Raw genomic sequence first — 26,293 nt, forward strand, 5'->3', positions numbered from 1 at the left:
GATGCCCCCCCCCCCCCACCTGGCAAGGCTTGATAGGGAACCTCAGGCTGCGCCCCCTGCCCTAGCATCAGGCTGGGGGACCTCAGGCTGCAGCCCCCACCCCAGTGCCAGGCCAGGAGATCTGAGGCCATGCCCCCCACCCGGCAGGGCTTGACGGGGGACCTCAAGGTGCGCTTCCTGTCCTGGTGCTGGGCAAGGGACCTTAGGCTGCTCCTCCTGTCCCAGTGCCAGGGTGGGGGACCTCAGGCTGGGCCCCCCCACCAGGTGAGGCTTGACAGGGGACTTCAGGCCGCGCCCCCTACCCTGGCACCAGACTGGGGGACCTCAGATCCCACCCCCCTCCTGGCGGGGCTTGATGGGGGACCTCAAGGTGCACCCCCAGTGCTGGGTTGGGGGAACTCAGGCCGCGCCCCCGCCCAGCGGGGCTTGACGGGGGACCTGAGGCTGTGCCCCTCCTGGTGCTGGGCCGGGGACCTGAGGCTGCGCCCCCCTGCCTGGCAGGGCTTGACAGGGGATCTCAGGTTGTGTCCCCCACCTGGCAGGGCTTGATGGACGACCTCAAGGCACGCCCTCCGCCCTGGTCTGGGCTGGGGGACCTCAGGCCACACCCCCCATCCTGGCACTGGGTCAGGGGACCTGAGGTTACACACCCTGCCCGGCAGGGCTTGACAAGGGTGGGACTGGCCAGGTCTGGATCTAACCCAATGGGGGGGAGGGTGGCCGGGGTGCATGTGGGTGCATGTGGGTGCATGTGGGTGGGTGGGGACTTGACTCTGGGTCCCGTGGTGTGCCCCAGACTCTGACAGGAGGAAGGTTTTCATATACATTTTACTAATTTTCTTTCATCTCTAACACTTCTATTATAGAGAAAGTGCAAATAGCAATATTAAATTATTTTCTCTAATTCCCTTTTAATGTGCACAAATTTCGTGCACAGGGTCACTAGTGTTCCTATAAAAATTTATTTACAGAAAAAGGCAATGGACCCTAGCCTCTTTGGCTCAGTGGATAGGGCCTCGGCCTGTGGACTGAAGGTTCCGGGTTTGGGTTTGATTTGGGTCAAGGACATGTACCTTGGTTCGATTCAGGGCAGGTCTTGTGCAGGAGGCAACCAATTGATGTGTTTCTCTCACATCGATATTTCTCTCTGTCTTTCCTCCTCTCTTCCACTCTCTCTAAAAATCAATGGAAAGTAATCCTCGGGTGAGGCTTAAAAAAAAAACGAAAAAAGGAAAAGAAAAAGTAAATGGGTCAAATTTGACCAGTGTGAGCCATAGTTTACCAATGTCTGCTCTACATTCTCCTTATTTTCATCCTACCTTAGTGAAAACTTCTGTCTCTTGTTCTTGTTGTTCGTTATCTCCTTAATCGCTTAACACTGGCGTGTCCCAGAATGCAAATCATTTTTCTTCTTCATATATAACCAGCTTCTTGGTGATTTCATCCAATGTCATGATTTTATGTACTTTATGTCTATTGTTTAAAATTTTTTTTTTAATTATTAGTTGTAGGACTTCCATTCAGCCCACTTTCAGGTGTTTCTGAATAATGGTTGTTTTATATTTTAGCTGTAATTTTGATGTGGTTGTGGGAGGCAGCAAGTACCAGCATTTACCTACGCCACCATCTTGATTCCCTAATTTACTTTTAAATTATGTTTATTGTTTGTCTCTCACTTGTAGAAAGTAAGTTCCCCCAGGGCAGTGGATTAGTGAGAGTCCCAACAGGAAATACATGATACATTTAAAGTATGATAGTTTGAGAAAGATCCTATATAATAAAGAGCTAATATGCTTATTAGACCGAACAGCCGAATGACCTTCCGGACGTCCTTCCGGATGAAGCCAGGGCTGCAAGGGCCAGCTGAGGCAGTGAGGGCCAGCTGAGGCAACCAGGGCTGCGAGGGCCGAGCCTCTTGCATGAATTTCGTGCATCGGGCCTCTAGTGTATTTATAAAGGGATTCTATTTACAAGACTGTGGGTAAAGGGGAATCCACATGGATAGCAGCAAATGAGTTATTGCTACCCCAGACCTAAGGAGGGGAGGGCAGCTCCTGCCCAACGTGCAAATAAAGAACTGTGCGGAGGTCATTGTGAGATAAACTTTGAGGGACACTGCCAGCTTGAGGCAACCTTTCAGGATAGGGCCAGTAAAAGAAATACTCTTCACTCTCCTCCTCCCTTTTTTATTTTTCTAAGCTTTCAATGTTTATTTATAACCCTTTTTCTTAATCTTTTGAGAATTTCTCTTATTCTTAAAAAATTACCTGAAGATCACCATTATTTCAGGTTTAGTTCAGGTTTATTTTTCTGTTGTTTTCAAGGAAAAGATCTCACTAAGGTTAAGAAAAGCTTAGAGAGATTAGAGGTTTTATTGTTTTTACCCACGTATATTAATTTTAGGACAAAGTGGATTCACTTCCTGCTCTGAAAGATGAGTTTTGTCTTCCCCTTCCTGCTTTTACCTTTGATTTTCATTGATTTTAGTGTGAGTGTATTTTAAGGTTATAATCTTGGTGACTATTACACAATTATAATTACCCTGGTTGTATCATCTTTTTGTTATGGCATTTCTTTAAGTGAGTTTTTCACACTCCATTTTCTCAGAGAGGATGCTATAGTCCAAGAAATTTCATGCTAGAGAATGTCTTTTTGTTGCCTTTATCTTTGAAATGACAGCTTGGCAGGTTATAATATTCTCAACACATACTTTTCTCTAAACATCCTCTAGACTTACTTTTTTCTGGCATTCATCTATATTTATAAAAGGCTAATATGCAAAGTGTCCCCACAGGAGTTTGACTGGGAGACCTGGAGTTCTATCACTTGCTATGACGTGCACTGACCACCAGGGGGAGGCGCAGAACAAAGAAAGGCCCGGCTGGCAGCCGGCAGCTGGGGAAGGGAGGCCCCCGGCCTGCAGCTGGAGGAAGGCCCCGATTGGCCCTGATCACTGGCCAGGCCTAGGGACCCTACCCGTACACGAATTTCATGCACCGGGCCTCTAGTTGTTATATAAGAAATAAGGCCAGAGGTGGCCCCCAACCTGGCCCCATGTTGGTAGGTGACAATTTGTGTCTGACGAATCCTCTTTTCCTCAGTTTCCATAAATTAACTATCAGCCTGTGTTAATATTCATCATTCTGTATTAGATTCTCCTGATCACAGGAGGGTGTGCGCATTTTCAGGTAGATTTTTATACCTGGGGAAGTGTTATTTTAAGTAGTCCACTGAGTTATTTTCTGTCTCTGTTAGGCTTTCCATTCCAGAAACATGATTATCTTTTTGCTGGATAGTCTCTGTCTTCCATGTCTGTTACCTTATAATTACTTTAGTCATCTTGATCTCTTTCTGTTGCTTTTTCTGTATCTCAGATTTTCCTTTGTGCTAATAATTCCCTATTTTTTGTGTCTATTATGATCCTTGTATATTTTGTTTCCTGCCTTTTCATTTCATTCTTGGTTTATCTATTCTTTGAGCTTCTTTTATAAACTGGCTGCATATATTTTGAAATTTCTCTCCAGTATACAAAACACCTTTCCCCCCTTATTCTATTATATATTCTCTTGTCATCAAGGACTTGCATTTCTTTCCAGATAGTTCGAGATATAGGAGTTGCTTTTCTGCCTTTTTTTCTGTACCCTGAAGGGCATGGGGCAGGAGGACTTCCTGCTGGGCCGAGGAAGACTGCTGATGACCTAGACTCTGATCTCTTCTGAGATCTTTTAATGTTTTATGTTGGAGCCCAGTCAGGGCATCCCACTCCTGGGGATTTTTGCTGAGGTCCAGTGGTGCCATGAAGAGGCTCCATTCTGCTGTTTTGTTCCTTTGACATGTCTCCCTGGGTGGTATAATAACTCCTCTGTATGCTTCTAAGTTGGTGGGGGGAGGGGAGAGGTAGTGAGGATTTAAGAGTTGTGTCAACCTGCTTTAATTTCCTTAGCACCGTGGTCGGCAAACTGCGGCTCGCGAGCCACATGTGGCTCTTTGGCCCCTTGAGTGTGGCTCTTCCACAAAATACCACGGCCTGGGCGAGTCTATTTTGAAGAAGTGGCGTTAGAAGAAGTTTAAGTTTAAAAAATTTGGCTCTCAAAAGAAATTTCAATCGTTGTAATGTTGATATTTGGCTCTGTTGACTAATGAGTTTGCCGACCACTGCCTTAGCAGTTTCTGTGCTCCAAGGCCAGGAAAGAAATGATGTTCCACAAGTTTTAGTTCCTCGTTACATGTTTTTAAGTTTATGGCTTAAGAACACATCCTCCTTCCTTTTGATCTCTGGCCAGGTCCCCCATTGGTACTGGAACTGGTTTACACAGGCCAGTCTTTCCAGGGAAGGCTAAGAACAGGGTCAAGAAGGACTGAGAGTGGATCTAAAATGATTAACAGAAGATGAGGTAGACATTTTTGTTACTTTGGTTCATAGCTGTATCCTACTTGTGTAGGTTTACAATAAATTGGTGTCTAGGTCTCCATTAAAAGAGGGAACAATCACTTATGCCAAGTGCTACTGAGAGGATGAATAAAATAAGGACTGAGAATTGACCTCTGCATTTAACAAGTGGAGGTCACTAGTAACTGGGACAAGGATTTCAGATAAGTGACTGGGATTAAATCTTTTTTTTTCTTTAAACAGTTCACATTTATTATTGAAAACAATAAAAAAATCTTGTAAAGACTATCAATATTGTATTACCAAGAGTGAGGTAATTAGTTTACAAAACATTTACAGAATTTGATATGCAAACAATGCATTTAGGGAGGAAAGTGAATTAAGACACTAGCGTTAGAGGGAAACCAAGAGTCCTTAGTGCTGGGAAAGGCAGAGGGACAGCTGCGTGGGGAGCTCAGGGCACCCGGGAGACTGGGACGCCTTGTCACAGGAGGCACAGGCCGCAGCCCCCACACACTGAGGGGGTGTGGGAATGGCTGTGAGTCAAATAGTTCTACAAACATCTCTGGGCTGATGTGGACTGTTGACTGGAGTATTTTCTTGGTAGATGTCAGCATGGGATTAAATCTCGATTGGGATCTGTACAAGAGAAAATGGGAAGATAAGTGGAGGCCTCCTAGAACAAAACAGAGCTGATAAATGGTGCTGAAGCTTGAGAGCAGGAGAGGTTTCAAGAAAGTTTTTTTTTTTTTAAGATGGGAAATATTTCAGAATGTTGAATACTGTTGCAAAGATAATCTGGTGGAGAGAGGGGAAAAATATTTGGTAGTAAAGAATATTATAGGAGTAAAGTCCCTGACTAGCTAAGAGGGTTAGAGAAATCCCAACATGCAGTTGACTGTGTGCGAACCCCTGTGCAATAAAAAATCCATGCATAGTTTTGACTCCTCAAAAACTTAAGTTGTCCCTTGATATATGCAGGAAATTGGTTCTAGGACCTCCCTTCCCCAACAGATAACAAAATCCATACATGCTTAAGTCCCCTATATGAAATGGTGCAGATCAATGCATACAGTCAGCTCTCCACATCCACAAATTCCTGACCGTGAATCAAAAACTCTATAGGTATTTACTGAAAAAAAATCACTTATAAGTGGGCCTGTGCCGTTCGAACCCATGCCGTTCAAGGGTCAACTAACTGTATAGTGACTTGGGATATGATAAAGATTGCTTTATATGTAATCAGAAAAAGGATGGTCTATTCAATAAACGATGCTGAGGCCTATTGTTTTGCCATAAAAAATGATATAGATTCCTCCTTCATATCATAAACAAAAATAAATTCTAGATGGCATAAAGGCTGGAATATAAAAAGCAAAACTTCAACATTCAGAGGAAAATGTATTACAACATGTTTATGACTTTGGAGTAGAGAAGAATTTCTTAAAAAGATACAAAAGCAAAATTAATAAAGGAAAATATTTTAAAAAATGGATACACTAAAATAAACTCCTATACTTCAGGTTTATAATAAACAGAGTTAAAAGATGAGTCACATATTGGAAGAAGACATTTACATCACAAATAACCAACACAGGATTAGTATCCAGAACACACATATATTTAATTTTTATGTAGGTATGATTTCCATATATACAATAATACACATGGGAAGTAGCAAACCTTTTGACATGTATAATCCATTCCATAGACTACTAATTTCCTAAAAAATATTAGGAAGCATTAAGGGTAGTCTCTTGTTTAAGTGTTCTACATCTAAATAATTTTGATAATGTTCTGATCTCCTAAAATTATTTTTAAGTATTAAATTTTTTTTTTAGTTTAATGATTTTCAGAGGGAGAGGAAGGAGAGAGAGAGAGTGGGAAAAGAGGGAGAGAGAGAGAGAGAAACATCAATGTGAGAACACACATCCATCAGCTGCCTCCTACACACCTCTACCGGGGATTGAGCCTGCAACCTGGGCATGTGCCCTTGACTAGGAATTGAACCAGCAACCATCTGGTGCACAAGATGACACCCAACCAACTGAGCCACACTGGCCAGGGCTTAAGTATGAAATTTTATATCCAGTATTGATATACCAATATGTTTTGCCAACAAAGCATTGAGAATCTTGTAAAATCCTGTGTTATCATTGAATGGGAGAATCAATCAGTGAATGGGAGAAAACACACTGTTCACTGAGTAAAACAAAATGGTAAAGATACTCATAAAAGAGAAACAAAAGTAATATTAAATACAATTTTATAGTTACCACCATTAAATGGTAGAATGCTAAGCTATTTTATAATACTGCCAATCTCTTCAGGAATGAGAAATGTAGAAGAAAAGCCATTGAAGTTTTAATGATTAAAAATGAAGAGGATACAGTCATATATTACATTTTTACAATAAAGCCTCGCTGTGGTCTAAGTACAGCTAATTCTACGAAGGCTATAGTTTGACTAAGGGCCACTATTTATTTAAAAAATTAGGATTTATTATTACACATAGGTGATACTAGGTGATTTTGATATTTTATCATCTATTTTCAGAAGACTGATTAAAAAATGTCTTTTTAGGAACACAGGGATATTCTCTATCTGTAAAAAGAAACTGTATTACTTGTTAGCTACAGAAACCATTTCAGTGCTTCTGGAAACAAGGGCCACTTTCTGTGAGAGTTGGCACACACTGTGATTGTTAAAAAACTTTTTATTGATTTTACAGAGAGAAAGGAAAGGAGAGAGAGAGATATAGAGAGAAACATCAATTTGTTGTTCCACTTATATATTCACTGGTTGATTATTATATGTGCCTTGTGCAGGCATCAAACCTGCAACCTTAGAGTATCAAGACAATGCTGTAACCAACTGAACTACCTGGCTAGGGCCACACACTGTGATATTTTGACCAATGTAGTATGTTTGGGACAATATCAATGTAATCTAATGGTTTCATTTCACATGGGAGGAAAACCCATCGACTTACCAAAACACAGCATTCTCAAATAGTTATAATAAGAGCAAAATATTCATCAAGGTCAAAGAAAAATAAATATGATATATTCCCCTAAGCATTTATATCACTTGGTAAAATTTTTTTTCAATGAAAATGAAATATCTTATCTAATGTTCTTTAGAAATACTTAGCTATGGCCTGAAGTTTTCAGCAATGTCTTTTTAATGGGAAATTTAATTATAAAACTACACTTTAACTGACTAATTTTCAACATGCCAATTCAGAGAAAAATATCTCCATTTCTAGGACTTATGTTGCAGATATATATTTTAAAATTAAAAATTATAAAGACTTGATTTTATCCTAGAAATTCAGTGCTTCTGAGTTGGTGTATCACAATATGGCACATTTTCTAAAAGAAGGTCTTTCCTAGGAACCAATTCTGAAAAACAAAACAAAACAAGAAAGGAATAATTAACATCATTAAAATTAAAAAAATTAAATGCTAATATGCTTATTCCCCCTAAAATTTATAACAAGAATATATGGAGTTTTAAGGCAAATCTTCCAGGGATATTTTATTTCAGTTAACTTCAAAGGTGGAGTCCTTGATTTTAAATGGAGACAGTAGGATTCTCATTTCAAATTATTATAAAAACATTATGACCAACTTAACCCTTTATCACTTATTTATTAAATATAACTAATTAAATAACCGACCAGAATTCAGCTAAAGCACATTATCAGCCTTCTGATTAAAGATTACTAATAATTAAGACCATCAACTGGAAAATGTTTTTATATGACTTACTATAGAAAAGGCAAGACTGCTTTCTTAATATAAAGATTCTAAATTTTATAGAACAGTGGTTTTCAACTGGGGGTGTTTTGGGTGGTCATACCAACTGAAGAATGCTACTGGAATTTAGTGGGCAGGAGACAGGGATGTATGGAACAGGCTGGTACAGCAAAGAACTATTCTGGTCAAAATGTTAGGAAACAAACAACTCTTTACAAGTTCAAGAAGACTGAAATCATATCAAGCATCTTATCGGATCACAAGAGCATGAAACTAGAAATCAACTACAATATAAAAACCTCAAAACATTCAAACACATGAAGGCTATTTAGTATGTTATTAACAACTAGAGGCCTTATGCAGGAAGAGGCCCTATGCAGGAAGATTCGTGCAAGAATGGGCCTTCCTTCCCCTGGCTGCTAGCCCCGCCTTTGCTCTGGCCAGAGCTGCCTTTTTGCTCAGGTCCGGAGCCACCTTTCTGCCTTCCCACACTGCCAAGAGGCCCTGAGCGGCTGGGGCAGTGGGGAACACCTGCGTCGTCGCCATGGTGATGACGCAAGCATCCTGCCCCGCCCCCTCGGTGCCTGCATATGCAAATTAACCCGCATTCTTTGGTGGGTTAATTTGCATGCTCACTCCTGATTGGCTGGTGGGTGTCGCAAAGGTATGGTCAATTTGTATCTTACTCTCTTATTAGTGTAGATGAATGGGTTACTGATAAGATCAAGGCAGAAATAAAAAACTTCCTGGAAACTAATGAAAATGAACACACAACAACACAAAATCTATGGGACACAGCAAAAGCAGTCCTGGGAGGGAAGTTCATAGCATTACAGGCCTATACCTCAAGAAATAAGAAAAAGCGCAAATACTAGTAACGTTCTAACCCTACAACTAAAAGAATTAAAAGAGAACAAGAAGAAAAGTCCATAGTAAGTAGAAGGAAGTAAATAATAAAGATCAGAGTGGAAATAAATGACATAGAGACTAAAAAAAAATACAAAATATTAATACAACCAAACACTGGTTTTGAAAAGATAAACAAGATTGATGAACCTTTAGCCAGACTCATAAAGAAATAGGAGAAAGGACCAAAATAAATAAAATCAGAAATGAAAGAGGCAAAGTAACAACTGATACCACAAAAATACAAAGGATTGCTAAGAAGTTGCTATGAACATCTATATGCCAATAAACTGGACAACCTGGGCCAAATGGACGAATTTCTGGAAACATATAATTTTCCAAAACTCAATCGGGAGTAATCAGAAAACCTAAATAGGCTGATAACAAGTAATGAAATTGAATCAGTAATTAAAAAAAAAACTCCCACCAAACAAAAGTCATGAGCCAGATGGATTTACAGGCAAGTTTTACCAAACATTCAAAGAAGAACTAACACCTATCCACCTCAAACTATTCAAAAAAATTCAAGAGGAAAGACTTCCAAGCTGTTCACCCTTTTCAGCTACACACATGAACATATGCCCTTCTTCCCATATATAGAAATATCAGTTTACTATCTGACCCCTAAGATTTCATCCTGATTCAAATCAGGGATTTCTGTCTGATGTCCATTAGGTCCACATGGCATATACCTGTTAGACCATAGTAAAGAATAAACAGGATATAGCAATAAAAACCTGAAATGGGAAACACATGTCAGTCTATTCCACAGCAAATCCTAAATCCTGGTGGACTGGAAGAGCAAGGACTAGCTTTTGGCAAAGCAATAAATTCTCTAGTCAACCCTTCTGGCAGTAGTTAATCCTGTTTTCTGGGAGACCCAAAGACTCTCTCTTGTCCACTATCCTTCAAGGCTCCTTGTTCATCCTCTTGGGTATCCTACTTATCTGGAGGTAGGGATATTGGGGAATATGCCCTTATCTGAGGCTCTGAAGCTTTCATATAAAGAGTTCTTAAAAAAACAATGGCGGCAGAGTAGGAGGATGCTGCATGGACATGCTCCCAGGAACAAGCTGGAATTACAACTGAAATAAGGAAAGGCTTCCTGAATAATCAACGGAAAACTCACAGGCGAGAAACCTGATACCCAAGGACCGAAGGTGGAGATGGCATAGAGACTGGTTGGAGGGGCAGAGGCGCAAAAGAGCTGGCTGGGCACCCACAGACGGCAACTGAAGTCCCAGAGAGATATCTCAGCTGTGGGGAGTTGGGGGGTGCCACTGAGAACTCTGGGGTCTAATTCTGAAGCTGGTCTCCCCAGCAGAGAGCACCAAACTGAGAAGGGTACCCACATAAGATCTAGCTGTGAAAAGTGGTGGGGTGCTGTCTGCCAGGCAGTGGCAGCTGAAAGTTTGGGCACTCTCTTAAAGGGCCAATGCAGAGAAATTAATTCCCTTTGGAGCCACCCACCTTGTGCTCTGGCGGAGGGAGAGTGAAGTGGACTGGAGCTGTGAGAGCAGAACCCAGGACTGGGGACTCGGGGGATAGAGCTCAGAAGGCAGACACCCCAAGTTTCCTGGGCTGAGTCATTCCCTCACACAGGAGAGGACATCTTTCCCACATAGACATCTGCCTTGCCTGGGGGGAAGATAGTCGACACACCCTATGGGAAAACAACTTGCCTTGAGGCCACTTAAGAGATTAAAAGTAACAATGAGCCTCCAGGCAGGAGCAACTGCCCCACTCTGTTGAAAAAAAACTCTCGACACACCTGAGGACTATTGCCTGGGGGCAATTCAACTTGGAATCTTATTAGTCTGTAGACAGAGGCAGTCTCTGGAGGCTTTGCATCTTTGCCTGATCCAATTAGTCAGAAACAGCCTTTAACACTGTCCTGAACTAGAGATTGAGAGGTATAGAGGATCTACCTAAAACACAGTCACAAACCCAGACAACCAAAATGAGGAAACAAAGAAACAACCCCCAAATGAAAGAACTAGTGAATTCTCCAGAAGAAGAGATAAATGAAGCAGAGATAAGAAATTTATCTGAAACAGAGTTCAGAGTAATGATGTTAAAAATGCTCAACAGTATGAAAAAAGATGTAGTAACTATGGAAAAAGAACAGTCTGAGATAAAGAATGACATTACACAAATAAAGGACACATTGGAAGGAATACACAGCAGATTAGGGGAAGCTGAGGAACGAATCAGGGAATTAGAAGACAGAGTTGAAAACATCATTCAATTAGAAAACCAAAAAGAAAAACAATTAAAAATCAGGAGAACAGCTTAAGGGAGCTGTGGGACAATGTGAAATGTATCAATATTAGGACAGTAGGTGTGCCAGAAGAGGCAGAAAGGGAGAAAGGAATAGAGAAGGTGTTTGAAGAAATAATGGTAGAAAACTTCCCTAACCGGGTAAAGAAAAGTCACACAAGTTCAGGAGACACAGAGAACCCCAGACAAGAAGAACCCAAACAGGCCCACACCCAGACACATCATAATTAAAATCCCAACAATTAAAGACAAAGAGAGAATCTTAAAGGCAGCAAGAGAAAAGAAAACTGGTACCTACAAAGGAGTTCCCATAAGGCTGACACCTGATTTCTCGTCAGAAACTCTACAGGCCAGAAGGGAATGGCATGGAGTACTCAAGATAATGAAAAGCAAGGATCTGAGACCAAGATTACTATATCCAGCAAGTCTTTCATTCAAAATAGATGGTCAAATAAAGAGCTTCCCAGACAAAAAAAGGATAAAGTTCATCACCAAAAAGCCAACATTACAAGAAATGCTAAAGGAATCACTGTAAGGGATTGCTGAGAAGAAGAAACAGAGAGAGAAACCTAGCCATACAAAATTAAAATGGCTATAAATAAGTACCTCTCAATAATAACCCTAAATGTAAATGGATTAAATGCTCCAATAGAAAGGTGTAGGGTAGCTGAATGGATACAAAAACATGGACCCAACTATATGCTGTCTACAAGAGACCCACCTCAAAACAAAAGACACACACAGGATGAAAGTGAAGGGATGGTAAAAAAAAAATAGACTTTAAAAGCATCATGCTAAGCAAAATAAGCAAGTTGGAGAAAGATAAATATCATATGATTTCACTGATTTGTGGAATATAATGAACAACATAAACTGATGAACAAAAATAGAGCCGGGGGGGGGGATATACTAAAATATAATAGAAGTAATCCTGTTATAGATTTTTAATATTTCCTACAACTTTTATGATATCATACTATGTTAGTACCGTTTTGATAATATTATTATACTTAAAATCCTTATTCTTGAAATATTAAAGTTTATTGCATATAATATTATTATATGTAAGATCATTTTTCTTAAATAATTGGTGTTTATTGCATGTAAAGTTATCATATTTAAAATAGTTTTTCTTGAGATATTAATGTTTATTGCATGTAACATTATTATATTTAAAATTGTTTTCCTTAAAATAAACTGAAAAAAAAATAAAAGTAGAGCCATCATGGTAATATAATAGTTAAGAGGTCTGAGTATTTTAAGTCTCTCTGTTGCCAATAACTATATTTAAGTAAATCAACCTGAAATTTTGTGTCCTTGTCTATAAAATTAAAGTAGTAAATGATACATTAAAAAAAAAAAAAGAATTCTTTCAGCCCAGCCGGCATGGCACAGTGGTTGAGCATTTACCTGTGAACCAAGAGGTCACAGTTTGATTCCCAGCCAGGGCACATGCCTGGGTTTTGGGCTCAGTCCCCAGTGTTGGGCATGCAGAAGGCAGCTGATCAATGATTATCTGTCATCTTTGAAGTTTCTCTCTCTCTCTCTCCCTCTCCCTTCCTCTCTGAAATTAATAAAAACATATTAAAAAAAAGAATACTTTCAAATCAATAGTAAAAAGGCAGATAATTGCCAAGAAAATGGGCAAGAGATTTAAACAGCCATTTCATAAAATAACAGGCCATTAAACAACTGAAAAGGTGCTGATACTTCATTAGTTATCAGAGAAATGCAAATTAAAATCACAATGTAATACCATTACACAACTACCAGAAAGACTAAAATTAAAGAGCTACACAGTACCAAGTATTGTTGAGGATATAAAGCAACTGGAGCTCTAAGACGCTTTTGTTGGAAGTGTAAATTAGTCTAACCACTTGGAAAACTGGTTAGCAGTATCTACTTAAACCTAAATTCTATATAATAAAAACCTAATATGCAAATCGACCAAATGGCGGAACAACCGGTCGCTATGACACGCACTGACCACTAGGGGGCAGACACTCAATGCAGGAGCTGCCCCCTGGTGGTCAGTGCGCTCCCACAGGGGAAGCACTGTTCAGCAAGAAGCCGGGCTCGCTGCTCCTTAGTGCTGCCTTGGAGGCGGGAGAGGCTCCCGCCACTGCCACTGCACTCGCTAAGGCTGGCGGGCTCATAGCTGGTGAGCGCAGCAGTGGTGGCGATAGCCTCTCCCACCTCCGCGGCAGCGCTAAGGACCCCTCGGGGGATGTCCACCTGCTGGCTTAGGCCTGCTCCCCCCGGGTCCCAGACTGTGAGATGGCGCAGTCTGGTCTAAGAGACCACAGTGCACGAATGTAGTGCACTGGGCCTGTAGTAAACACATAGTCCCTTTGACCTGGAAAATTCACTGATATCTCCAAGAAATGCATTATATTTGTATTTGTGTATGTACATATCCATGCACATATTTTTTTAAACCACAAGGCACACATAGAATATTCACAGTATTATTATTTATTACAGTCCAAAATTAGAAACAACCCAAACAAACAATAGTAGAATGAATAAAGTGTAGTATATTCAAACAATATTTATAGAAATGTTGCTGTACACAACAATATAAATGATTCTCACAAATATAATGTTGAAAGAAGCCAAATAAAATAGTAATGCTATATGATGTAATTTATATAAAGTAAAAATACTTGATAAGTTAAAAATTGATAGTGTTAAAAGTCAGAACAATGGTCATGCTTGTGGGGTGGGGATGACCGGGAGGGACATAAGGTCATGAGGGGCTTTTGAGGTACTGGTAGTATTATGTAGCTTGATATGGATGTTGGTTACATGAGTATCACACTTTGTGAAAATTCAGTGGGCTGTACAGTTATAAATTGGGCACTTTTCTGTTTGCATGTTATACTTTAAAGAAAAAAGCCTTTCAAACACTGCTTAATGTCATCTTCTTTGTTGTTATTGTTGTCCCCAAAGAAACTTAGGGAATAAAAACAAATCCCATCCCCTGATTGCTCGCCTGGTTGCCTCCTGCAGAGGGAGGCCATGGGTGGCAGCAGTGGCGGGGCGATTCGGGGAGGGGCTGGCCACTCGCCATCCCCAGATTGGCCTGCCAGGGTTGCCTCCCACAGAGGGAGGCCACCAGTGACTGCAGTGGGGTGATTCGGGGTGGGGCTGGCCGCTCGCTGTCCACAGATCAGCCTGCTGGTCACCTCCTGCAGAGGGAGGCCAGACTGCGGCTTAAGCCTGCTCCCTGCATGTTGGACATCCACTGAGGGCTCCTAGACTGTGAGAGGGCGCAGGCCGGGCTGAGGGACCCCTCCGAGTGCACACGTTTTCATGCACCGGGCCTCTAGTATAATATAAAATGAGATTCTGCCGAAGCCCCACCAGGAGTCTTGAGGTATAATGAATGATCCTCTACTCTATTTTTATTTCTTATAATCCCAATTGTTCTGAATTAAAATAACTCTAATCATAGAATAAAAAGTAGAGAAACAGACTTAGTCTAGGTATGTGGTAAATGGTACTAGAAATATTAAGAACCCCAAATAAATATGATAAAAATAGTCATACTGTCTTTGTAATTGTAAAATAATAGTTAAGGTTTTAAAAAAAAATTTAAAAATAAAAAAATCTGATAAAACAAAGTTTCATATTTCAGTATTTTTAAATGGTAGCCTTACAAATATGTAAAATATATACCACATTGTCTGGCAAAATCAAGCTCTTTTACCAATCAGCATTAAAAGCACTGTAATTGCTCAATATTTTAAAACACATTGCAATCAGCAAACATTTTTCTTTCATTTTACTTACTCAGTGTATTGTGGTCTGTGTGAATACCTTGTATAACAGATGTTCTGAGCAACAATTCCACATCGGAACCTATTTTTATTAGCTGTTAAGAAAACCAAACACAGAATAAATCCTTCAGGTGTTTTTCAGTGGTTCATACAAATGTACTGTTTCTGAAAAGTATAGGTTTACTACAAATTTTTTATGTAATAATCTGCCTTTAACTTTTTATAACCATTCCAAGTGTGCAGAAAGCTCAGACAGGCATATACTTTTAACTTTTATCCACCTGTTCATATTTTGATCCAAAGCAGGTTTAGAGTATTTTTTTTGTTGTACATATATATTTTATAATGTTTTTAAAACACATAGTTTTTTTTGGGGTGGTGGTGGTGAATCTTTCTTTTATAGACTTGGATGTTCTGAATACTAGAAAGAGTGTTGGATTAGGAGTCAGAATACCTGGATTCTAACTCTGGTTCTGTCATTAAGTGTATGGCCTTGGTTTAATAACCTACTCTGAATTTCAGACCTCATTATTTGCAAAATGAAGAAATGGACTAGAACAGCAATTCTCAACGCTGTGGACCCCTTGAGCCACCTTAAGACCCTTTCAGGGGACCCATGATGTCAAATTTATTTTCATAATACTAGAGCCTAGACCCTTCTACACTGTTTGAGTTGTGAGAAGTAGAGTTTTCTCTATGAAATACCATTTGTACTTGAATGAACCACTGACAGGCAGACAAACTATGATTATTCAGACTTGGGTATTTGCTAGATTATTTTCTTGAAAATGAGTGAAATGAGGAGGGAAGTTAACAGAGGTCAGATGATATAGTTTTATAGATCATGCGATGAGGAGTCATAGAGGTTGTGAGCAGAAGGAGGATAGAATATGCCTTAAAAAAAAAAAGGTTCACTCTGCCTTTAAAAGTATTGAGAACAGGCTATAGGAATTTAATGCAAAAGAAGGAAGATCCAGTAGGAGGCTGTTATAACAATTCAGTGAGAAATGATGGTAACTTGAACCAGGAGATAATGATGAGGAGGATGAGAAGTGGTTGAATTCTAGGTATATTTTGGAGGTTAAGCCAATAGGATTTGCTGCCAGATTAAAGTGTGAGAGAAGGTAAGCAGTAAGACAGCACGAAGGATATTGGTCTGAGCATCAAGAGGAGGGAGCTGCCATTAATTGACATGAAAGCCTGTGGGAGATCAAAACCTCACATCCTGACAGACTTGAGAAGCTGCTTAGCAGGGTAGAGAAAGGGAAAAAAAGGGCCTCCTCATTGGAGGTGCATAAGCTTAGTGGAGTCTTAGGTCTAAGGTTGGGAACAAGGTTAGATAAGGAGCAAGGGATTAGAGGAGACCAGGAGGTGGTGTGTATGAATTCTAGAGCTGAAAAATTTTTTTTAAAAAAATATATAACTTCCACTGGACTAATAGGAACAGAGTTCCACATTGAAACTAACCTTTAAGGAAATTTATTACTTGGTGATGTATAGTTTCAAAGAATATTCACCATTTTTGGAAAAGGCTCTTATATACTCCTTTATCTTTCCAACTACTTATTTGTGTGAGACTGAATTTTCTTCATAGACTTCAACCTAAAAAACACGTTGAATGAGGAAGCAGATAAAATATAGCTGACTTCTATTAAGCCAGACATAAAAGAGATTTGAAAAATGTAAATCATGGCCGAAACCGGTTTGGCTCAGTGGATAGAGCGTCAGCCTGCAGACTGAAAGGTCCCAGGTTCGATTCCGGTCAAGGGCACGTACCTTGGTTGCGGGCACATCCCCAGTAAGGGGAGTGTGCAGGAGGCAGCTGATCGATGTTTCTCTCTCATCGATGTTTCTAGCTCTCTATCCCTCTCCCTTCCTCTCTGTGAAAAATCAATAAAATATATTTAAAAAAAAATAAAAAAAATGTAAATCATGCCATTCTTCTCACTAAATTATTTTGAAAATGTAGTTATTTTTTATAAATAATGTATTTTTAACATGTAATGGGTCTATTGTTTTCAAATGATTCAATCAATATCTATTTTAAATTTCTCAGTTTTAAATTCTAATATGGTAAATACTGATAAGTATAACACATAAACAGCACTTTTTAGGGTACTCAAGTTTTTAGAAGGTAAAGGGGTCTTGAGACCAAAAAGTTTGAGAACTGCTGGTATAGAGGATGCTTAAGTTTCCTTTTGTTGCCAAGTCTAAAAAACCCTCTAATTCTAATACATGACAAGGCAATTATCAAAAAGCTATTAAATATTTAACATATGAAAAGTTGTAGAAAGTACCATATGTATTTATATATAATAAATATCTAATTTCTAGATTGCTAAATGTTAAATTAGTACTCTAATAAAAGTAAAATGAATTTGAGAGATTGTAGTTCATTTTTTCTATATTTTTTATTTAATAAATCTTTATTGTTCAGATTATTACAATTGTTCCTCTTTTTCTCCCCATAACTCCCCTCCACCTGGTTCCCACCCCACCCTCTGCCCTTACCCCCCCCCCCCACTGTCCTCATCCATAGGTGTACGATTTTTGTCCAGTCTCTTCCTGAACCCCCCACACTCCATTCCCCCCTGAGAATTGTCAGTCCACTCCCCTTCTATGCCCCTGATTCTATTATATTCACCAGTTTATTCTGTTCAGCAGATTTTTTATTCACTTGATTTTTAGATTCACTTGTTGATAGATATGTATTTATTGTTCATAATTTTTATCTTTACCTTTTTCTTCTTCCTCTTCTTAAAGAATACCTTTCAGCATTTCATATAATACTGGTTTGGTGGTGACAAACTCCTTTAGCTTTTTCTTATCAATTCTGAATGATAGCTTTGCTGGGTAGAGTAATCTTGGTTGTAGATTCTTGCTATTCATCACTTTGAATATTTCTTGCCACTCCCGTCTGGCCTGCATAGTTTCTGTTGAGAAATCAGCTGACAATCGTATGGGTGCTCCCTTGTAGGTAACTAACTGTTTTTCTCTTGCTGCTTTTAATATTCTCTCTTTGTCTTTTGCTCTTGGCATTTTAATTATGATGTGTCTCGTTGTGTGGTCCTCTTTGGATTCCTTTTGTTTGGGGTTCTCTGCGCTTCCTGGACTTGTAAGTCTATTTCTTTCACCAGGTGGGGGAAGTTTTCAGTCATTATTTCTTCAAATAGGTTTTCAGTATCTTGCTCTCTCTCTTCTTCTGGCACCCCCATAATTCTGATGTTGGTACGTTTGAAGTTGTCCCAGAGGCTCCTTACACTATCTTCATATTTTTGGATTCTTTTTTCTTTTTCTTTTCCGGTTGGGTGTTTTTTGCTTCTTTGTATTTCAAATCTTTGACTTGATTCTTGCGATCCTCTAGTCTGCTGTAGGATCTCTGTATATTATTTTTTATTTCAGTCAGGGTATGCTTAATTTCTAGTTGGTCCTTTTTCATATACTCGAGGGTCTCACTAAATTTATCGGCCTTTTCTAGAAAATTCTTGAAAAACCTTATAACCGTGGTTTTGAACTCTATATCCAGTCATTTGCTTTCCTCCATTTCTTTCATTTGTGACCTGTTTCTTTGTCTCTGCATTTTGGCTGCTTCCTTGAGTTGATAGAGTGGCTTTGTGCGCTAGGTGCCCTATAGGGCCCAGTGGCTCAGCCTCCCCAGTTACCTGAGGTGGACACTCTTGGTGCACCCCTTTGTGGGCTGTGTGCACAGTCTTGTTGTAGTTAAGCCTTGATTGTTGTTGGTATCACTGGGAGGAATTGACCTCCAGGTCAATTGGCTGTGAGGATCAGCTGTGTCTACGCTGGGAGAACTTCTGTGCTGGAGACACCCTTATGAGACAAGACTTGCAAAAGCCTCTGTGCTCGGCTTGGATGGGGCGGAGTCTCAGGGCGGAGCAGATAGCATTGGCTTCCCGTGAGCCCTGCCCTAAAAGGCTCCTGGGTCTCAGTGTCTCATGGTAATCACTGTAAGCACCTCTGAGAGAAAGCCGCCCTCGAGTTTCGCCCGCTGCCAGACAGTCCAGTTTCTCCCCGAATGAGTCTGCGTCCCCAGAGTCTCGCCCGGAACTGGAGTGCAGCATAGTTGGGAGCTTCCGTCTCCCTCCCGCTTGAGAAAGCCAGCCGCGTACTCAGTTGCCAGTCCTCTCCGCACACGCGCGTCCCCATACCTCTGACTTCTGCAGCTCCTGTGAGTCTCAGTGTGCTTTTCTCTTTCCTTCTAGTTGTAGAATTTCCATTCAGCCAGCCTTCCTGTAGTTCTGGATGGTGTCCGTTTTGTCTTTTAGTTGTAGTTTTGAAATTGTTGTGCGAGGCAGCAGTTTAGGTGTTTACCTATGCCGCCATCTTGGTTTCCCCCTGTAGTTCATTTTCTCAGTTTAGTTGATATAAACAATTTAAAATGTAAAAAATGTTAAAAGTTTAAATCATGATTTAAAAATTTAGAAATTGCCAAATTGTTATCAGATTATTACAATCTGAATAGCAAATAGGACAAACCTCCATATGTACCTTTTAACTTCAATTCATGACTTGAGTCTAATGTCATCTTAACTTCTACATAAATAAAACTTTCATAGTCCCTGTTTGCCCTATCATGTGCTTAAGGGAAATCTTTCCCTTTTTTATTACAGGGATAGAAATTCTTAAGCTATTTCATTGTCTCACTGGCTTATTATAGATATTTACTATTTCAAAAATACATTTTTCAAAATATAAATGATTTTCATAAAATTTTAAGATTCAGAAATTCTGTTAAACACAGAAGAATTTCTCTAATTTATTCTTTCCTTTTTATCAAACCAATTCTTGGAATCATAACTACTCCTGCAAATAGTTTTCCATTTTTCATTTTCTTCCTATGGGTCCTTTCCCTATATTTATCCAAGGTTAGAAACAGGAATAGTTAGGAAGCTCAAAACTGAGACAGTGTATATACGCAGCATGATTTTATACAGGAAACAAATCATTGTTAATTTTTTCAATGAATATGCATTGGGAGTACTAGGGAGCTCACGGACTGATTTCAGTATACTGTCTTAAAGTAAAATAAGTGACTAAAATGCAAATATTAAAGGCAAACCAAGAGTGTTCATGAACTGTGGCTGGTTCACTTCCATTGCCAAGACAGGAATTAAAAAAAAAAAATCTGTCTAGTTGAACTAAATGAGTAGGTGTTTCCGCCATAGTTCTGAGTTACCATAGCACTCATTCTTTTCAGTTTCAGTGTGAAGATAGCACTTCTGTGGGTGTCTGGGTTGATTCAGCTGCTCTTGTTTTAACCAGGGCTACCATCCTTGTTCTTTTTTCCAGGCAACTTGTTTTCTTATGATTGTAGGCAGATGACCCAGAGGAGGTGAGCCATACCAAACAAGTGAAGGTTATCTTTAACTATTGGGTTTTTATTTCACATACCGCTCTATTTTCATCATTTCCCCTAGTTGCTAAGACAATTTATAAGCGTTTTATTGTAAAATTGAAAAATTCAATTACTGTACCTCTTCTATTTTCTTAGAAGAAGCTTCATTTTTATTATTTTTGAATTCTTCATTTATTTTTATTCTGGCTGCTACAGAAAGAAAAATACATATAGTTACTTGCTTTTCTAATTTATTATTCCTGCCCCAATAATTTACATGTTATTCATTATGAATGACTACTTCTCTAGTAAAGGAAATAGTTTTGCCCCATGTAAAACAAAGTATAAAAATCAGAAATTTATTAAAGTCTCTTGGAGAGCTTATGACAGGCTGGCAAGTTTGTAATTAAACCTAATATAAACCTTCAGCACTCTAATACTTTTGTTTCCTGTTTTTCACTTTCAATTTCATTTGTGTACTTATGAGATTCAATAAATCAATGTAATTCTTTGGTTCTATAAATCTAAGAACTTAAATTAAAATGTTTTTAAGATGGCAAAACTCAATACTTACAAGCACATTAAACCAGACACACATACACACATTAAAATAAAGATACAGCAGCTCTGAGCACTTTGGCTGACATGTAAAGTAAATGATAAATAAAACTTTTGTTCATGTACACCACTGAGACTTCAGCATCATTACAGTAGCATAATTCAGTTTAACCTGACAAACTGCATTCTTGTATTGCTGTAAGCATTTAATGGAATGATCCATATAAAGTGCTTAGTAAACATACAATGTTACCTGTTCTTATAATTACTTAAAAACATTTAAAGCAACAAAAATATGCTATTTTGATGTGAGAATAGCCATAAAACCTTCCTTCTATTCTTCAGAATTTCAATATGCAAGGTGGTTAGAGTTTAGGCTTTGGAGCCAGACTGCTTAGGCTGAATCCTAGCTCTACTTCTTACTAAGTATAATGTGGGGCAAATCCTTTCACATTTTTTAGTTTCTTATCTGAACAGAAATCATACAGCAAAATCTCGATATAATGGACTAATTTGGGCGAGGCAGGGTGTCTGTTAAAGCTGACAGTCCATTTTATAATAAAACTAGAGGCCTGGTGCACGAAATTCGTGCACAGGTAGGGTCCCTAGGCCTGGCCGGTGATCAGAGACGATCGGGACTTCTGGCTGCTGGCTGGGGCCTTCCTTCATTCTGCAGCGCCCCCTGGTGGTCAGTGCACGGCAAAGCGAGCGATCGAACTCCCGGTCTCCCGGTTGAACTCCCAAGGGGACACTTTGCATATTAGTCTTCTATATATGCAAAAGATAGACAGGTTTTCCAAATGTGTATGTTAAAAAATTGACAAATGTAGATACATTTTTGTAATTAAAATTAAGTATGTATGAAAGTTTAATTTCACAGAAAACTTTTCTATATGTATGACTGTAATTTTAAATTTATACTAAATAGGTCTAGTAAATGTGTGCATTCACCAGTCATAGTGAATAAACAAATGCACACGTCTGGGCTTGGCTTAGCTCTTGCTGGAAGATGGGTGGCACGTGTTAAAACTGCTGCAGAAAGTCACGCCATGCAACAACAGAACCAATTACCCCGTGGGATGTTCCAAAGGAAAAACAATAAAAAATTAACTTCTAATGCTCTGGTATCTGTTATCAAATGCTAATCATTTGCTGAACATTGTTTACGAGAGGTGACTCTTGCAGACTATGGTTGTAGATATGTAACATTTATGTTGGTGAAATTACTAGAATTTTTCAAACATATGGCCTATTCACTAAAATTTGTTAAAAATAATAAATTTGTTAATAACAAATAACAAATTAACAAAGTAACAAATTTATAGATTTAATTATAAGCAAATCTTGGTTTAAAGCATTTTAAAATTAATAGGGTGTTAAATTAACTTCACATATGACATACAGGCTAGAAATTTTTCCATTAAATCCTAATTCTGTTAAATCAATCTCTGCAAAATTGAGGGTTTACTGTAATAGCAACTACATCACAGTGTTGTTATAATAATTAAATGAGGAATTTGTGTAAAGTACAATATAAGGCATATATTTTAATATTCAAGAAATTATTTTTGGTGAATTACAAAAACTAGAATTTCCTGGGACAGTGGAGACACTTTACCTAGGTTAAAGAGGTTTAGAAATGTATGAGGACTGGAACTGAAGATGACCAACACAGAACCAGGTACGACAGAAATCACTTAAAACTGTGAAATACTAAATGTGGAATTGCTTGGAATAGATTCTCTTTCTTAGCTGCTGTCACTTCTAGAATGACACAAGGCATTAACAATATGGTAGTATCTAGTCCTAGAGTGTGTGAAATTGTGATTATAAAATAGAGAAAGGACTTTAATTTTCTTTAAGTGTATACTCCTCAAAAAGTGTAATGTAAACTAATCTTTATAACACATAACAACATTAGGGAAGAGGTAGTGAAGGTCATTCCCTAAGATGAGGCTTGGCTATATAGGGTCTCTTGGATATATGAGCAGCCATCTGAAGAATGGACTTGTCCCAATGGAAAATTAATAAACTTACCTTCTAATGCTCTGGTATCATTTTTAAAAACTTGTTGTCTGGTCCTGTGCAATGTTTTAAAGAGCTGTAAAACCTATCAAGAAAATCAGAACTTAGACTGCAAAAGAAAAAAATCACATTTTACATAATTAAGTAGCTGATGAAAACCAGGGTTTGTGGAAATACCTTTACACTGATTATTTATCTTTAAATTTTAAAACTTTACAAAAATAATACGAAGTTCTTTGAAACAAAACAATATAAAGATAGTTAAAAAGTTAGTAATTCCCCTGCAAAACCAGTCTGCCAAGGTAAACAACTTTACCAGTCTGGTATGTATTATCATTTTTCTTAAGATATGGAGGCCTTCTTTTGTTCTTAAAATGAGGCACATACTAGTATACACAAACTCATGAACTTATTACATCTTAAGAGAGCTCATGCCCTGACAGGTTTGGCTCACTGAATAGAGCGTTGGCCTGCGGACTGAAGGGTCCTGGGTTCGATTCCAGTCAAGGGCATGTACCTTGGTTGCGGGCACATCCCCATTGTGGGATGTGCAGGAGGCAGCTGATCGATGTTTCTAGCTCTCTATTTCTCTCCCTTCCTCTCTGTAAAAAAATCAATAAAATATATTTAAAAAAAAAAAGAGAGAGCTCGTAAGGAAGATGTTTTGGGTAATTCAGGCAAGCTCAACTGTGATTTCTCAAAAAATAAGTAGAATGCTGACACTTTTGATTATTACAAGAGTATGTTAAAAAATGGAGAGAAAAGAGTCAGATTGTGAGGAGGATTTAGCGATAGACTGAGGCCACCTCACACTTCTTTAAAACACAACAACAAAAAACAGTTCTGGAAGGCGGAGCCTAGCCATAAAGAACCCAGCCCTAAACAGCCAACCCTGTCTGGAGGGCGGAACCTCACTCCAAAGAGCCCGGCCTAGCCTAGAAGAACCGAGCCCAGCCCCTAAGCAACACCTATTCTTCCAGCAGGCCCAAGGAACCCATCCTGTGTGTCAGAGTGATTTCCATAGGCACCTCTCCTTGGGAGTCAGCAGCCCTTTCAACCTCTGGCTCCTAGGCCAGTATGCTCCCTTAAGGGTCCTCTCCTATAAGGCAATCTTGTGGAGACCGGGGCTTCCCCAGGGCTGGGATCAATATGATGTTAATGGACCTACCTCGGAATAGCCCAGCCAAGGCCTAAGAGGCGAATCTAGTTCCAAAGAGCTGACACTAGTTCCGAAGTGCCGAGCCTAGACTCTAAGACCCACCTAGTCCCAAATAGCCAAAGTCCGTACTGAAGGCGGAGCCCAGCCAAAAGCCACCTCATACTTCTCAAGCCGAAAGGATACTCCATGTTATTCCCCCAGCACTGCTTTTCCTCCTGTCTTCTCAGTTTCAGTAATGGGAGACACAGACTTTCTCAAGCCAGAAATTTTAAAGTCATCTCTAAAGCTACCTTACTCTTCACGTGGAAACTTTAGGATGTCTAATTTTTGTATATCCACCATAGCCCCAAACTACTTAAGATCAGATGCTCCCCATCTGTTTCTTAGACTACTTAAAAAGATTTGTCACTCTGCCACCCTTCCCTCCTTTTCTCCAGTCCATTCATCAGATAATATCTAACATTTACTGCGTATATCCTGTGTGCAAGGTACTGTTTTAAATATTTTATATATTTTAGAAAACCTATAACTTCAAAGGCATACACCAAAACAGAAACAGGAAACAAGGAGCAGAAAACATAAAGACAAACAACTACACTTAACTCCCAAGTTATTGCAAACATGCAATAAAAACAAAAAGAAAAATTTTTAAAGGAGCCTTTAGGCCCAGGCCTGGTGGCTTAGTTGGATGAAGCATCGTCCTGCACACCAGAAAGCTTCAGGTTCTATTTCCAGTTGGGGCAGATGCTTGGGTTTTGGGTTTGATCCCTGGTCAGGGAGAGTGTGGGAGGCAGCCCGATTGATATCTATCTTTCACGTTGATGTTTCTCTCCCCCCTCTCTAAAAAATCAGTAAACATATCCTCGGATGAGGATTTTTTAAAAAAAGGAATGTTCAGAAACTCCCAAAAGCTTATGGATATCAAATGAGTAAGAGCAGAGGTTAAGTTGACAAATAAAAATTGAGGAGAAAAAAGATAAGAAAATTAAGAGAGTGATCTAGATGGCTCCAACAAGAGAGAACAGAGAAAACAGAAATTAAAAGGGAGAATAAATTAAGGAAATTTCACCAAGTAAGGTGCTTGAGTTACTTGATTGAAAGGGCTCCACCAAGTGCCCAACACAAAACCCATACAATGGCTCATGATGTAAGTTCAGCACAATGCTAATAAAAAGAAAAATCTGAGAGAAAAAACCAGTTCACATACACTGGGTATGTGATCAGAATGGTACCTGACTTCTCATATCACTGTGAGAAGACAATAGTATATTATATTCAAGTTTTGAAAAAAAAAAATCCAGCTTAGAACATCAGACACAGCCAAATTATCACTTAAAACAAGGGCAAACACATTTTTTAGAAATGCAAAGTCTCATATGCCATACACCTTTTCTTGGAACACTACATGTGTTCCACCAAAACAAGGGATGAACCACTAAAGAAAAAAGCATGGGAACCACCTGTCCAACAAAGGAGAGGCAGAGATAACAGTAAAGGACAAATATAGGTCAGCATTTGTGCAACCAGCTGAGAAAGCAACTAGTGTGGACTACAGAAAAGGCTGAACTGATCCAGAAAAGATGTTACTAGAGAAAAAATAAAACTGGTAGATGTTAGTTTGGCTTAGAGTTTGGGAACAGATATGCAGGAAACTAACCAATGATAAATACAAGGCAGTTATTAATTTCAAGAAAATATAAGAATTATAAATTAAAGACAATGTAATCATCCTATCTAATAAAAGGGTAATATGTAAATTAACCATCACTGTCACAAAGATGGTAGCGCCCATAGCCACAAGATGGCGGTGCCCAGTACTCTCAACCCCCTAGAGTCCCCCAGTCCCGGGGGGGCGGCCGCTGAGAGCAGGCAGCATGAGCGGCCTGGTGGAATGCTTGTTACGGTGCCACCGTGACGAGGCAATCATTCCACTCCGGCTGGAGAGGGCCTCTGGGCAGCGGGCATGGAGTGGCCGGCGGGGGTGGGGGGGGCGGTGGAGAGGGGAAGGCTTGCGACATTGCCCCGGCGATGAGACAAGCGTTCCACGCCTGGCCACAGATGGGCCTCTGGACAGTGGGT

The 26,293-nt window shown here is 39.4% G+C and overlaps 1 protein-coding gene across 3 annotated transcripts in view; it reads right to left on the minus strand.

Moving 5' to 3' along the window:
• Positions 1 to 4,627: 4,627 nt before the first annotated feature.
• Positions 4,628 to 26,293, minus strand: part of LYRM7 (LYR motif containing 7) — a 29,884-nt gene continuing 8,218 nt past the window's right edge. The window contains exons 2-6 of one of the 3 annotated variants that reach the window (XR_013960805.1): positions 23,068 to 23,140; positions 20,612 to 20,682; positions 15,133 to 15,214; positions 7,383 to 7,794; positions 4,628 to 5,029 (exon numbers count right to left, since the gene is read on the minus strand). Coding sequence is in view for 2 of the 3 variants with exons in the window: in XM_080672144.1 (XP_080528270.1) it covers positions 7,724 to 7,794; positions 15,133 to 15,214; positions 20,612 to 20,682; positions 23,068 to 23,140 (297 nt within the window). In the remaining variant the exon portion in view is untranslated. Of the gene's footprint in view, positions 5,030 to 5,995; positions 7,795 to 15,132; positions 15,215 to 20,611; positions 20,683 to 23,067; positions 23,141 to 26,293 lie in introns of those variants that run through there. The other 2 variants (XM_080672144.1, XM_080672145.1) reach the window with 2 other exon arrangements.

This window comes from Plecotus auritus (genome assembly GCF_963455305.1).
Source record: "Plecotus auritus genome assembly, chromosome: 6".
In the NCBI taxonomy this organism is placed as follows: Eukaryota; Metazoa; Chordata; class Mammalia; order Chiroptera; family Vespertilionidae; genus Plecotus; species Plecotus auritus.